General features: G+C 32.9%; 1 protein-coding gene and 1 pseudogene across 1 annotated transcript; both read left to right on the top strand.

Moving 5' to 3' along the window:
- The first annotated feature begins 6,396 nt into the window (after positions 1 to 6,396).
- On the top strand, positions 6,397 to 7,395 carry LOC140438961 (uncharacterized; annotated as a pseudogene).
- A 7,116-nt stretch (positions 7,396 to 14,511) lies between these two features.
- Positions 14,512 to 15,708, top strand: LOC140438960 (uncharacterized). The gene is made up of 2 exons (XM_072528595.1): positions 14,512 to 14,725; positions 15,023 to 15,708. The coding sequence occupies exons 1-2, from the start codon at positions 14,512 to 14,514 to the stop codon at positions 15,706 to 15,708; spliced, it is 900 nt and encodes a 299-aa protein (XP_072384696.1).
- The last annotated feature ends 867 nt before the right edge of the window (positions 15,709 to 16,575 follow it).

Raw genomic sequence — 16,575 nt, 5'->3', positions numbered from 1 at the left:
GATGAAATCTCCATACAACGAGGAGTCAGACAAGGTTGCATTTTGTCGCCAACATTGTTCAATGTTTACTCGGACCAGTTATTTAAAAAGGCACTTAAGAGACAACCATATGGAATAAAAATCAACGGGGAACTACTTAATGTGATTAGATATGCAGACGATACAGTAATTCTTTGAGATAATATTAAAGGTCTCCAAATTCTGCTTGATCGTATTCACGAGGTAGGAGAGGAAATGGACATAAAAATAAACGCAAACAAAACCAAATTTTTAGTGTTTAGTCGTGACCCACATCTCGATGCAAAGCTTCAATTAAACGGAGTCCAAGTTAGGAAAGTCCACAAAATGACATATTTGGGAACTGTGATAACGGACCAACTAGATCCAGACATAGAAATAAAACGTAGAATAGCAATGACTAAAACTACTTTTATGAAAATGAAGTCATTGCTTTGTAATAATCATCTCAGTTTAGAACTAAGACAAAGAATGGTTAAGTGCTATGTTTGGTCCGTACTTTTGTATAGTGCAGAAGTGTGAACGCTAAAAGTATCGATCATGAACAAAATTGAAGCATTGGAAATGTGGGTTCATAGACGAATGCTGAAGATACCTTGGACAGCAAGGAAAACTAATGAAGAAGTACTAAGGAGCTTAAACAAAGATGCGAACTGCTAAAGACCGTTAAACATCGAAAAATGTATCATCTGGAACATATAGTAAGGGGAAGTCGATATAAAATATTACAATTAATGCTTAAAGGTAAAATAGAGGGCCGTAGAGGTGTAAGAAGACAACAAGTTTTTTGGTTAAAAAACATTCGTGAATGGACACAGTTAACAAATGCAGGACAAGTATTCCATATTGCAGAAGATCGAGAAGCCTTCGCAATGGTGATCGCCAACGTCGGATAATTCTGATATGGCACGCGAAGAAGAAGAATTACCCACCATTCTTTCACAATTTAACATTTAAAATTGCATAATTACATTTTATTTTGTTTAACGAGCAGATAAATCTAATGTTACTTGGTTGGTAGCACTGTTAATGAATTGTACAACACTTTTTGTTCTTTTTCCTCTTCATTAACAGTTGTATAGTTCATTTATTCTTATAAACATAACCTCGCTTTTCACTGTTTGACTCATATGCTTTTACGTATGGTTAGTTGCGGTTGTAAAAACTGTCCAAATAATTTTGTTACATATGTGGTGATTTTGTTACAGGTATATTTTGCATATTTTGATGTAAAATTGGTGACCAAGACAAAGGTTGGGCTCTTCACAATGTATGTTATGATTATATTAAGGATTTAAGCAAGTGGTCGAAGAAAGAACAAATTATTTCAGATTTGCAGTGCCTATGGTATGGAGAGAGTAAAAAATCAACTAAATGATGGTTATTTTTGTACTGTCAATGTTTCTGGATATAACTCCAAATATTAGAAAGTGATTGTTTAACCTAACCTCCATCTGCTATCTGTTCGGTAGAGCATGAACCTGAACTGTCAGTCCCTGACCTTCCTCTACGTATTGATGACATTTTAAATACTGGTCCAGGAGGTGATGGTTAATTTTAGTGTCCTTTAGAAAATTGCAACCACAGTTGTTTACACACACTGAGTTAGATGATTTAGTAAGAGATTTGGGTTTAACAGAGGAAAAATCATAATTGCTTGGCTCAAGGTTAAAAGAAAATAATTTGTGGTCGCCTGGTATATCTATTTACCAGAGGCGGACTAAGGCTAAAGCGGGTCCTAGGCAACATTGTAATTATAGGCCTATTTTTCAGTAATAACACATACTTTGCTTTTGGTAGTTTGGTTTCAAAGCACATAGTACTCATGTAGTTTTATTTAATTATCGGATTCAAAAAAAAAAGAAAAACGTAATATAGATGTACAAGAATTCAATAAATATATTTTATTAGAACAAATAAACATAAACAATAATTTCTTAAAACAGATAATAACACTTAAAAATATACCCAGATTGATTAGTTATATTGCCTTTTTTTATTTTTAATTCTGCAAACTCGTTAATTAGTTTATCATAATGAATAGATTTATTTAATAACTATTTTTCTATATAAAGTAATGATATACTATTTAATTTTTGTTGGCCTAACGGGGATCTTAAATATTTTTTTATTCCGACCATTACTGAGAATGATTTTTCTCTGCTTGCATTGCATATTGGAAGGGTTAAATAAATTCTCAGAATTGTGTTTAAATTTGAATGTTGCAATAATATTATTTTCCTGAATAAATGACCACATGGATACAGGCGAAATAATATTTTCTTTAGTTATAAAAGTCTTAAATTGTAATAATTACTTTGGCAGTTTTTTTTAAATCTGTCAATGAATCAAATATTAAAACTGCTGTATTTAGGGATTCGTCTTTTTATTGAAAAGTCTTGTTTGAAGCATTTATTCTATCTAAAATCTTTTCCCACATAGTAAGTAGCAGTACATACTCAAATCTATCAATTTTTTTTATGTAAACCGGCAGTTTCGGACCTTGCTAATGCTTTTTCATCTTTGTTTGAGGAAAAATAATGTAAACAGATGTCACAAATAGGTTTAATTCTTAAATGTTTGCTCTTACAAAAATTTTGTAATGCATTCAACATTCAACCTATGCGTAGAACTTGAAAAAAATACGTACAACTCCTGAACGATAGTGAAAAAAGTGGTCATTTCCATACAAATTTCGGCAGCAGCGAGTCCTTGCGTTGGCCAGTCGATAAAATTTGATATCTAATGATTGCATCTTAGGTTTTAGACCATACAGAGATTTGTATGAAGAATAAATTTTTTAAAATTATTAATAAAAAAGTTTCCCATATGGTTTAAGTTAAATAGTCACACTGTATATTAATTTAATTAAATAGTGTAGTACCTAAATACTTTTATAAAAACATACATTTTTATTTTAGGAATTCCAGAAAGTATTATCTAACTATAAATCCGAAACAATCTATTTGCATTCAAGTCTAGGTACTTAGGTATTCGTTACACAATTTCAGTCAAAACTTACAATACGTAAAGTTCAGGAGACACTGATTGACTTATTACTGATTTTAAAGATGCATCGACACAATAAATAATAAAAATCGATATCGCCCACATAGTATTAATATATTTTATTATATTGGCACGTACATGTAATATAATCCAGAACAGGAATATTATATACTATAAAAACAAATTATTTAAAAAATAAATAAACCAAATGCCAAGATCAATCTCCAGTTCAAATTATGTCATACGATGTGTGTAATAAGTATTGAGTTTCCTTTCCTGTTTTGGCACAGTAATATCGATGTATAATTTTTTTGCGTAAACGCAATCAACGATTTGGCATAATTTGGATACGTTTCAGCAATAATTATGAATATCACGTTTTTCTGTTAAATAGTAATAAAAATGAATTATAAAAATTAAAACATTAAAATCCTTATTCTCGGGTCCCAAAAATTACAAGTACAGGTACAGAGATAAGCAGTTTGCTTAGTTTTTCAGGCAGGAAGGGGATTTGGTCTCCTGTCATGATATTGGTGGCCTAATGATTATTGAGTATAATAAGGATGATTGGAGGTTTTTTCTAGTTTAAAAACCAGTTTAAAAGCTGTACTATTACACAGTGGGAACACTTATGCTTCACTTCATATTGCTTATTCAGTCCATATGTAAGAGACATATAAATATCTTAACTCAATTCTATAGAAAATCAGCTATTCAGCTCACATTTGGATGATCTGTGGAGATCAAAAGTTGTTTGGTCAACCAAAGGGATTTGCAAAGTTTTTAGGTTTTATTTGCAAATGGGATAGTAGAACAAGGAATAAACACTGGGCTACAAAAAAATGGCTCATAAGAAATATTTTAACACCTGACGAGAAGAACATTTTGTACAAAACTTTGGTAGATCCAAAGAAAATCGTCTTTCCAGCTCTACACATCAAGTTAGGCTTGATGAAACAGTTTGTCAACGCCCTTCCTAAAGATGGAAAATGTTTCAAGTACTTGAATGAACACCTTTGAAACCAAAATGACGTCTAAGGAAAAAGAAGATTGGATTGTAATAAAAAAATTGTAACCAAGTTTTTAGGAAATGTGAAAGACCCTAACCACGAGTTTATAGTAGCTAATTTGTTAGATAAGTTTAAATATTTGGGATGTCTGGCCTCAAAATCCACTTTTTGCATAACCATCTTGACTTTTTCTCTGAAAATTTAGATGACATTGGTAAAAAACAAGGCGAACGATTCCACCAGAATATCAAGGTTATGAAAAAACAATAGCAGAGACGTTGGAATACCAACATAATGGATAATTACTGTTAGTTACTTCGTCGGGAACAACAGATGGCCTCGCATAGGAGACAAAGCTATTTGAGAAGTTTTACAGAAAAAAGTGAAAGAAATTACAGATGCATTGACTCCTGAAATGATTCTAAGTAGGGTGGAGTGAAACATGAAGAATTTTTTTATTATTTTTTATTCGAAATGTAATAGCGCGGAAAAGTTGCTTACTGCATCGAGGAGTACCATGTTTTTTTTATTTTTTTCTACTATTTTATCTTTAGGGTCTACAGGGTGAAATAAAAAAAATAATAAAATTTTTTTTTCTAATGTAATAGCGCGGAAGCTAAATATTATTATATTAATAACTATTAGGATGGACCATATGTGTGGAAACCGAAGACAGAATCATTTTGTCTTAGGGTTCCATACATAATGTAGCTTCGCCTATTTTTAAAATTTTTTTAAAGTGTTTGTCCTTGTGTAGTATAGTGTGATGTTTAATTTTATGTTTATAACATTTTATTCTTGTTGGATAGGCCGCAATTGACGAAATGCCCCTGAAGATGCTCTAGGGAGTGAAAGTACTTGGGCAAGATTAAACTAATAAAACTGTGCTCGATATCTGCCTTTTATTTGATCAAAGTATAAATTATTTGATGAGATTTTTGATCTGTTTCATTTCCAAAAATATTGCTCATAGTTTTACTTGGGTGACAGATAGAGCTCTAATGACATTGTTTTTAAATAAAATAATAGAAAATAATTAACATCAATAAAAGCAGCTCCTTTTATTTATTAAAAGTAAAAAATAAATAAAATCGATTTTTCTTGATTTTTTCTTTTTTTGATGCGCGGTAGAGCCCTGAAGATATTTTTATTTTCTACTAAAATTTTAGGAGCAAGTATACTATAGGTAGGGTAAACTTTTCGCAGGTATTACATGTCAAAAAAAATATCAATTTTTTCGCTCCACCCGAGTTCCGGTAAATTTGTAAGATAAAGTAAAATATAAAAGTTTTATAAATCTTTTTTTTTTGTTAGCCTGTGTTATCCATGTAATAGTTTTACCATCGTTAAACCTTCCCTCTTACCTAATGCTTGCATTGATAACTGATTGTAGAATAGCTTTTGTAATTACTCTTGGTATTGTTAGAATTATTATTGATATTAAAAGAACTTTATAGTTACAGAGTTAAATCTAAAATTAACGTAAATGTACAGTTCAAAAATTTTAAAGTTCAGCAAAAAATGCAAGCATGTAATTGTAAATTGTAATTGTAAATCTCTGTAATTTTTTTAAAATGAGTGTGTTTTCATTATTACACCTGTAATGAGTCGGAATATTAGTTGCACAAGACAACAATTAACAAGGAATGACTTAAAATACTTATAAACTTAATTAATTTTCTCCTTCTTCCGTATTTTCAGCGTCACTATTATCATTCGATTTAATAATAAATTTATTTTCATCATTAATGTGGACGTGTCCAATCTTCTTATAGTATGTATTCTTCAACTTTGATGACTTTAGCGATTCTTTTCTGCCAGTTTTTTTGGTAATATTAGATACTACTTTCTTAATTACCTCAATTAGCTTTTTACTAAAAGGAAATAAACTTTCATGCCTTTATCAGGACCACATTTACCTTGAATCTTTTCCTCAATGATCAGATGTTAAAGTTTAGATTTTTCTGGGTGTATCATAATATAACCGAAGAAGTATTCCAGCTTACGTTTCTTTAAAATAGTCGACTAGTAGAGTAGTAGTCGTATATATAACCACATCTCAAAGGCTTTCAAGACTTTAAGCATCGCCTCACTTAGGGTCCACGCTTCTATCCCATACAGTAGCACTGGAAAAATATAGCGATGTCATTCGAACGCGAAGGTCAATACAAAGAGATCGTTGCTGCAAAGTTAATTCCTTAGGCATTCTGCACACGAAGCGTATCATCATAGACGCGTAAAAGTTTCGTTATGCAGCGACGATTCCTTTACGCCTTAAAATCCGCAAACGATTCGATTTGCAAGCGGCATGTGATCGTCTTGTTTTAAGGTTTTCCATGCTTTTACAGTAGTTGCAAAGATGTCGAGTGATGAAGAGGACTTACTTAAAATGTAAAATTATCTTAGCCACCGTAAAAAAAGAAACAGAGGAAATTTTGAGTGCATCCTTATATTTACAAAAACTACAACAGAAGGTTATTTATTGCCGCCAAAGAGTTGTCGGAAGATGACTCTAAATTCCACACATTTTACAGAATGTCTAAAAATAAATTTAAAGATTTGGTGTTAATTGTAGGTCCTGCCATTCAAAAGCACAATACTAACATGCGTGAGTGTGTTAGTTCAGAAGAAAGACTTATGATAACACTTAGGTAAGTAAAAGACGTACTATATCTAGGTATATTTATTAATAAAATATTACATTAATATTTGTAAGAAACACTGTTGTTGCATATTGGTCGAAGGAGGAGAAATGTCATCAGTAGTAACTGTGTTGCGATTACTTCTATGGAATAAAGTTGTGGCAACATCATTGGGCGAAGAATCGGGTGTGCCGACTGTATTCATTGAAAATCTACTTGAGGTGTGTGTTTCAGGTATTTAGCTACTGGCTGCACATTTGCTGCCCTAGCTTTATATTTTCAAAGAGGTGAACGTACCATTGGATTAATTATAGAAGAAACTACAAATGCCATATGGAATTCGTTAAGAGAACTATATATGGTATTACCAAATAAAGAAAAATGGAAAGCACAGAGATTTTTTGAATTATGGCAATTACCAAACTGTCTAGGGGCGGCCGATGGAAAACACATTAGAATTACAAAATATCCAAATTCAGGATCTTCAAATTTTAATTATAAAAATTATCATTCTTCTTATTTTACTGGGTTGCTGTGATGCTGATGGTATCTTTACTTCAATAGAATGTGGGTATGCTGGATGCTGGGCATTGAAACAATCCAATATTTACAACCTGCAAACATTCAAAATGAGATGTTACCAGCGTATTCTGAAAATATCATGGATGGATCGCAAAATAAACGGACAAGTCCTTGAGCAACTAGGAAAACAATGAGTTTTAAATCCCATAAAATTCAGGAAGTTGGAATACTTGGATACACCATAAGAGTTGAAAAATACAAACTGTCGCATTGTCTTGATGGTCGTTTTTTGTGGGTTGGATTTTTCTTGTTTTATGATTTCTTGTCCTGGTATAGGTTTTTCAGGACGTGGTTTAATTTTTTCTTTAATTTTTGGCTTTTTGCTGTGTGGGTTCCACTGGTGGTTGGCTTCGTGGCTGTGTCGGCGGAGGAGGATCCTGAACAATCAGAGGTGAAAGGGTTGTTGAGCTAAAACGGTCCTTTTCAGAATTTTATTACTAAAAAACATGTTTATGAATTGAATGAATTTATATGTACACAATTTATGTAAATGAAGTAACTCGCGTGAATACAATCTGTTAAAGAATATAATGCAGGACAAAATCAAAGGCAGAAGAAGCGTAGGAAGACGTAAAATATCAACTATTTATGTGCGTAACCAACAAAATTATAATTTTAATAACGTAACCAACGACAGGAGCGGACAAGAGAAGGCCCAGTAATCTTGCAATAGTATTACCAACTAGCTAACGGCACATCTGCCCTCTGGTGGCCATTTAATGGAAATTGAAAGATTCATCTATACTATATTCATGACAGAATTCATCTATACAGAAAACACAAAATCGTATTTGATTTTTGGTTGCACCATCAAAGGAAAGCAGCGATATCTTCATTAATAAATACTTGCTACTATTACGGCGGATAATTTGTATTTTGCACTGTCCTGTGCAGTAAATGTGTCTGTATAACTGTCTAATATCTTACATTTTTAGAAACAAGTATTTTCTTCTTGTATTTTTTCAATCTTTTTTGCCGTGTTGAGGCATTTATTTTAAAAATGTTTAGAAGCACTGTATCAGTTCCCATTATTTATTTGTGATAAAATTTTATTCGTTCTGTGTTCTGCGGAAGAGATTTGTATAGCATTATTAATATTGATATTTACCATCCAACAAAAAAGTGGAGTTTATCAGTTTATGAGGGGTTTTCTTAATTCTTAAAAGGGTGGTATGGCATTTTCTAATTGTGCTCTGATTTGAAGCTAATGGTCAAGAAAAAATATTCTCCAAGATGCAAGGCGCTAGCAGTTGGGCACATTTATTTGCTTGTTTTCCCTATTAATGCGGATCGTGATTATTTATAATATTCCTAACAATTTTTCTCCACTAGTCTATATCTTTAGCTGTTCTGAGATCTTCGCAGAATGAGTTTCCAGCTGAGTTCTTAATTTGGTGAGAAATATTGAGAATACAAGGGCATTCATCAGTCTTATCTTGATATTTTGAGAAATAGATCTGTCTTTCCAAACTTTAGTTAGGCGACTCATCGCATTTTTTGCCATACCAATATGTCTTCAAACTTATGCATTACAGTTACCATCGTTAGTTATACTAGACACGATATAGACAAAACTGTCCACTATTTGGTTTTCCTGTAATATTATGTTAGTCAGTTATATAGTGTGGAATCTGTCGACCACTATTATTTTGTCTTAGCTTTATTGATTTTCAGACCAACTTCATTGCTTTTGTATTTAAGTCTTCGCAGAAGATTAAACATTTCTTGCTTATTTGCTGCTATAAGTGAAGTGTCATTAGCAAATCTTAAATTGGAGATTGTACTAACTGCCACTGTTACTCCACCGGTCCATCCATCTAAAGCCATCCTCATGAAATGTTTACCATAAATGTTGAATAAGTCAGGTGAGAACACGCTACCCTGTCTAACACCTCTCTCGGTCTTGAATTGGTTTGAGAACTTCTGATCTAGTCGTACTGTTGCTATATTGGACTAGTACAGATTTTTATAAGTGTCACCAGGTACATTGGTGTGCTCATTTCTATTAAAATGGACCACAGATTTCAAACAGCGACACAGATAGAATGAATAATATGTAATCCTTTGTTACCTAGTAACTGTAGTATTTCACCTGGTATTAAATCAATGCCTGGGGATATATTCCTCTTTCGCGCTTTAATTGCATCTTTAACTTCAGCGAGTACGACAGTAGGTTTTATAGGGTAGTCAGAGGACCACTGATTTTCTTGTTGTGTACGAAGTTGATATTTATTAAAACAATTTCTCGTTTGTTCTCTCATCTATCTATTTCTTGATATAGCTAAACTCTTGCAGTATATTCATATTTTAAAAAGTTTAAAGAATCAAATTTTAACGCATTAGTATATCATGAAAAGTAAAACAGAAATAATTAGTTTAAAAACCATGTTAGTCTTGACATGTTGTGGGTAAGTACGTTGTTTTAACGGATTGAATGAATATTTTACCATAAAATGCTCAATAAATCACAACAGTTGTAATAGTTATCACAATGTATAATTTGTTGTAGGTATTAAAAGAAATTCTTGAGGTAGCTTTACCTAAAACATCAAACATTATGTCATTGTAGTCTGGAGTAAATTTATTTTAAATCAACAATAAAAGATTATAATATGCTAGCATTATCTTCTATGTAAAATCTAATTTTTTAGTCACAGTATTGGTTTATTAATAATGATCAATATATGAATAGTTTTTGTAAAAAAGTTAAAAGGTGATGAAATCCACTGTGATTAAAATTTGGTGAAAGTCGGTGGTTTTGTTTACGCGATAATAATTTAAAAAATGGTGGGCGCGCCGGAATATTTAGACCATTGAATTTCAGCATGTGAACGTACCTAGGGTAGACTGGGGCTAGTTGTGCCACTTTGGACAAAATAATTTTTAACATTTTTTTCGTAATTTTTAGGGCTGTTAGATTACTTTAATGAGGTACTATTTTTAATTGGGAATCATTATTTGGGAACATCAGCAATTTTTAAGCAATACCTTACAGTATGTAAATAGTTTTACAAAATGCACATATTGTCACAATTTGCCCCAATATGGGGTAAGTTGTGACGAACTTGGGGCAGGTTGTGACAGTAAATATTTTTAAATATAATAAACTTTAGTTGGAGAATAATAACAAAGTTTCCATAATAAATTTATTTTATAGTTAAGTATAGATACATAAATGTTTGATAAATGTTTATGTAAGAAACAAATGTGTAGAAAAACATCTAGTGAATTTAAAGTAAAATAAAAAACTTAATCGCTATCGTCAATTTGTGCTGATTCTACTTGTAGTTCTGAAGAGTGGCAGTTTATACAAACATAATAAAGATCATCTTTTGTGCACTTTACATGAGCCCACCTCTTGCATTCCATACATTGCACCCAGTCTTCTCCTAACCTAGACTTTTTATATGGTCCCATACAAACTAAGCAAAAGTAATCTTCTTCCTCTTCTTCTGAGCTGTCTTCTCTTTTTCTTGTTGCGGTCTCTTTCTTTGGCGCTGCTTTTTTCTTAGGCAACAGTTGTTTTGAGTCAAATAATTTTTTCTTTATTTTATCCTCTTTGCACTTTATTGTTTCCTTCCTCTTTAACTCTTCACTGCGAATTGTCTCCTTGACAGGTGTGCTAGTCAAAATTGCAGATGTTAAGCTCTTGCGTTTTTTATTTTTTCGAGGACCAGCTTTTGGCAGAGGTCTTATATCCATAGGGCTGACAGGCAGAACTTCGGCATGGAATGATCCTGGTAGGTTGGCCTGCGATGATCCTTGTTGATATGGTCCTGGTTGATAGGTATGGGAGGGTCCTGGCTGGTTAGCATAATATGACGACGGTTCAGGTTCATCGAGATGCTGAAACTCTTTAAGCTGCCCAGCACTGGCTTCCTCATTACCATCTACGATGTCAATAGGCCTATTCAAAGGTCGGTCGGTCACCGAAGAACACAGAAAGTCTTCTTCATTAAAAATGTTTCTATTGAATTCCCATATTCCTGTAGAACGAAATCCTGCCTGAACATTTGTTGGTGTTACAGCTTTAGGTAATGCTGTTTTCACTATACTTGGGATGTCATAAATTGAGACTGTGTTTCCAGGATGAGATTTCATCCATCCACACATGGCGTCGTTTAAAAACTTCTTAAATGGACCAAAAACGGAAACATCCAGTGGTTGAAGTCTATTTGTTGTATGGGGAGGGAACGATAAGAGAGTAATACCGTGCTCTGTACAATAGTCAAGGACTTCGATATATAGGTGAGCACTGTGGTTGTCTAACAGAACTAAAACCGGTGATTTCTTTGAGCACCTTACTTTTTTTACAAAATGCTTCATAAAAAACAAAAAGTCCGGGCCTGTTATCCAGCCACTTGGGTTAGCAGTACCACAACAACCTACTGGCCCATCACGAACAAAATGCTCCTTGTAAAACTTACGTGGAAAAACGAACATAGGAGGAACTGAGTTACCCTCTGCGTTAATAGCAAGAACCATAGTAACATTGGTCCCCCTCTCAGCTGAAGTGACACCACCAACTCTTTTCTCGCCTTTCTTCGCTATGATTTTTACCGGTTTTTGGACAGTCTTAGTCCCTGTCTCGTCTATATTCCAAATATCATTAGCTGTAAAATGGTTTTGACTTAATACTAATTCGAGGTTATCAAAAAAGAGTCCGACATTATGCTTGTTGAAACTTGTACTCCGACTTAAGCTGGTAGCCTCAGGAACACGAATAGACACATTATTGTTACGTTGCATGAACTTTGTAAACCAATCATTACTGGCGTGTTTTGTTGCTACCCAATTCTCAGGCACAAGAACTTTGTTCGCTATAGCAAATTCAAAAGCTAAACTTTTCATTTCTTTTGGGCTAATACCATAAAATATTTTCGCTGCCTGAACAGCATATTCACAGAGCTCTTCTTCTTGTTGTTGTGAAAATATCATTCGAGGTCTTTTGTAACCCATTTCTACCACTCCATCTGGATTGGTTTGTTGTTTTTTTATATATCTAAGTAAGGACATCCGGTTAACGCCATATTTTTCAGCTGCTTGCCTTAAACTACACGATCCAGACTTAACATCTAACGAAGCCGACTCGTAACTGTTTATATTACTCCGACCACGTTCCGTTTTCCTTTTATAATTTCTCACCATTATCTGTAACAAACCCATAAACATGCATTAAAATTAGTAGGGGCATGTTGTGACACTGTCACAATCTGCCCCAAGCCTTTCGTCACAACTAGCCCCACCGTACGCCATTTTACATAAAGCCACTTGCACAGACCTTGACACGTCGTATAGAAACCAAACTGTGTCTTACTAGAGAGAAATAAACAAACTATCTACTACAACTAGAATAAGTTTCTTACCTTGTGGTTTGAAAGTGAAATAACAATTCAAAGACAACAGCAAAATTTTACTTCGTTACAACGAAATGACATATAATTTTATAAAGCGGCAGAAACGCATAGCATCACAACCAAACTACACAAACAGACTGAGGACATGCGGACGTGGAATTCTGGGTAACCGGGCGACGCTGCTACCTATGGTTAGTCTATAAAACTATTTGTCACAACATGCCCCTGTCACAACTAGCCCCGATCTACCCTACACCAAATTTAACTTAAAGATGCAGTAATAGTAAACAAACCAATACACGTTATCAACATTATGAATATTACGAGGAGCACTCCCAAATCACGATTTACAATGTATAAACGTACATAATATCCACCTCATAAACTATATAAATAGACATTGTATACGAAACTCAAGTATTTACAACATACCATATCATTTAGTAGTCCTTGTACGCGGAAGAATTGCTATAACTTAGTTGGACCACTGTCGTTCTAGTGATAATATTTTAACCAGGGCGTGCGTCAGGGAATTATAGTGCTTGAATTTATTCATTTATATTTATAATAAATGTTATCATTTATATTTTATGATCAGAAGAATAACAAAGATAAAATTAAATTAATAAATGTTAGAATGAGGTTTTCCAACAATATAATATGCGAATTCGTTATTGTAATGCATTGAATTAATAAAATTAAATTAAATATGTAAAAATTGTTTTAAAATTAAATGTAATATCTAATGGCGGTTTCCCACCAAACGGACAAAATAAAAACAAAACACAAACTCGTGTCCAATAAAACAAAATAGCAACTTTTCACAAACTTTACTAAAACTGGCGTGTTTTCAAACAGTTCGTTTTGTTTTTCGAGTCCCGAGTTTGACGTCTGGGCGGGGCTTCGAAAACCTTTCTAAACATTTCTACACTAAATATAAGATAGAGCTGCAGTAAGTATAAATAAACCGTCAACAGTATGAATGTTACGAGGGACACTCCCACATCATGATTTTAACGATGTATAAACCTATATTTTCCTGTATTATGAAATACATATGAAAATATGAAGTAGACATCTTAGCATAAGTTGCGGTCGCCTGTATGATTTATAGTCATTGTACGCGGAAGGATTTAATTTAACTTAGTTGGGCCACTGCTACCTGGGTCTTTAATGTCTTACCTAGAGCGTGCTGGATTTACGTACTTGAATTTATTCATATAAATTTTTTGTTTACAGAAATAACAGAACTGAAAATAACTGAATAAACATGTTAGAATCAGGTTTTCCAACAACATAATAATGTGAATCCGTTATTGTAATGCACGGAATTAGAATACAATTACATTAAATTTGTAAAAATGTTTTAAAATTAAACGTAATATTTAAGGTTGAAACAGAGTTGCCACTCGTGAACTGAGCTCTTAATGGCACTCCATTCGTTGGTTTAAGGAAAACGAAATTTCAAAGCAAAAACCTATGCAAAGGTCAGAAAAATCTTGAATATCCGCTTTCTTTAACTCGGTTGTCGATATTTATTAAACGGGGAATATATAACGAATATATTAAGGCGAAAAAAACATGGCGACTACCAAAATGGCACTACACAGGATCTTGATTATATAGAACGTATAGTAACGTACGAGATATCATAGGGCACTATGAATGAAAATAAATTTACTATAGAAAAATTTTGATTTATTGACTTAAGGAATGCCTCTGGCTGAGTTCAAAATAAACAACTGATCGAATCCTAACATGCGACATAGCAAATGAAATGAAGTTTTAAGAGAAGTTAATGAGGATAATGATCTGCCTAATTTTAAAAGAACAACATTTTATAAAGTTCTTAAGACACTTAATTTTAAGTATCAAAAACGAGAAAGACAGAGCATGTTGTTAGAAAAAGATGAGATTGTTTTGTGGAGGAGGGAATATTTAAAGAAAATTAAAGCTTACCGAAATGATGGTCGTAAGATATATTACCTAGATGAGACGTGGGTTAATGCTGGACATACGAAATCTAAAGTTTGGGTCAATAAGTCTATCGTTTCTTCGAGGCAAGCCTTTCTAGATGGTTTGTCGACTGGATTAAAAAATCCATCAGGTACGTTTAAATGTCTGTTGAAAGTTTTACATCCAGTAACTGCAAAACAAATTTCGTTGCACATCATCTCATTAGAACGTATGTTACTGCATTATATCCGTAAATAATGGTAACAGTCGGTTTCACTTTAAAGATACGAAGTTATGAAGTTAAAAATTATTCTTCGTTATCGTTTATAGATAATGTAAGACAGTATCATATGTTTTAAGGTAATGAAGTGTAATGATAAATGTCTTGCATTTACTATAGTAGTTAATTTCCAGTTCAAGAGTAAATTCAAAATCGCTTTATTTTTAGGTAAAGGAAAGAGGTTAATCATTTGTCACATTGGTAGTAAGGACGGGTTTGTTCCTGATGCTTTATGGGCTTTCGAGTCAAAAAAATCTGGCGACTACCATGAAGAGATGATTGGCGAGTCATTTGAAAAGTGGTTCTTTTCGATATTAGAAAAATTGGACAAAAATTCAGTTATTGTTTTAGACAATGCACCGTACCACTCAAGAAGAGTGGAAAAAATACCGACAACCGCGTCGAAGAAAGTGGACATTCAAAATTGGCTACAATCAAAAAATATAAATTTTGACAACTCGCTTCTAAAAGTTGAGCTTTTGGCTATTGTAAATAAGCATAAAAAAGAATATACTAAGTATATTGTAGATGAAATGGCTAAAGAAAAAAATCAGATAGTATTGAGGCTTCCGCCATACCACTGCGAACTTAATCCGATTGAGTTAATTTGGGCAGATTTAAAAAATTATATTGCAGAGAAGAATACTTCGTTTAAATTTTCAGATATGAAAAATCTTTTTCATGAAGGAATTACGCGTATTACATCTGCCAAATGGCAAAAATGTATACAGCATGTTCAGCAGAAAGTCGAACAAAAGATGTGGGATCTTGACAATATCATTGAGACTCAAGTTGAACCACTGATAATTAACGTAGGTAATGAGAGCAGCACGTCAGACTCTGATTCTGAATAAAATATTAATTTACACTGTGAGTTTTTTGTTTTATTTATTAGTCAGATATGTAGAATGTTTTTATTTTTGACGAATGATTTTCTCGGACATTTGCATAGGTTTTTGTTTGAAACTTCGTTTTCCTTAAAAAACGAATGGGGTGCGATTAAGAGCTCAGTTCATGACTGGCAGCCCCGTTTAAACCGGAAGCTCTTAGATATTGATACTCATAATTTCAACGCAATTTAAGAAGTTTTTACTTCTGGCGGCACTTCTCCAAGTGCAATACCTTATTTTTTTTTAACACAAAATTTTCGTTTATGAAAACATTTTAAGTTAAGGTATATCTGTATTCAAATTTACGAAATTTATGTAAAATGAGATTTCAATTTCTGGTAACATTTGTAATCTGGATCACGTGAGTTTTATTGTTTTTCAAATAAAAACTGAAAACATAATAATAAGTTACTACTTTTGATGCGAACTAACACACAATTTACTTTAAAAAATAAGTGTATTTGATGTTTCGATTTCGATCGTTTAAGTGTCAAAACAACGTTGCAATTACTGCTTTATTATTTTTGTCAAACCATAAGTTTCTTTTTATTTTACAGTAGTGAAGCTAATTTTGAATTTCCTTGAAAATAATACTAACATTGCATATTTTATCTTCATTGTTCATAGTAAACAAATCTTTAATTGTACATACTGTTTTATTAATTTGATAAGAAATAGGAAATATGAAAGCAAAACCGCACGCCTATGGAGTCTTACGTAGCATAGCCTGGTTTTGTTTACTTTTACTGCACGTCGAATTTGAATGAGGTGTAGTTATGATTATATTTATTATATCTCTAGTGTTAGGCCAAAAGAAATTAAGCATATTTT

This window comes from Diabrotica undecimpunctata, chromosome 4, assembly GCF_040954645.1.
Source record: "Diabrotica undecimpunctata isolate CICGRU chromosome 4, icDiaUnde3, whole genome shotgun sequence".
Lineage (NCBI taxonomy): Eukaryota > Metazoa > Arthropoda > Insecta > Coleoptera > Chrysomelidae > Diabrotica > Diabrotica undecimpunctata.
The sequence above is the reverse complement of the archived record's forward strand: the minus strand, read 5'-3'. Positions and strand labels throughout refer to the sequence as shown.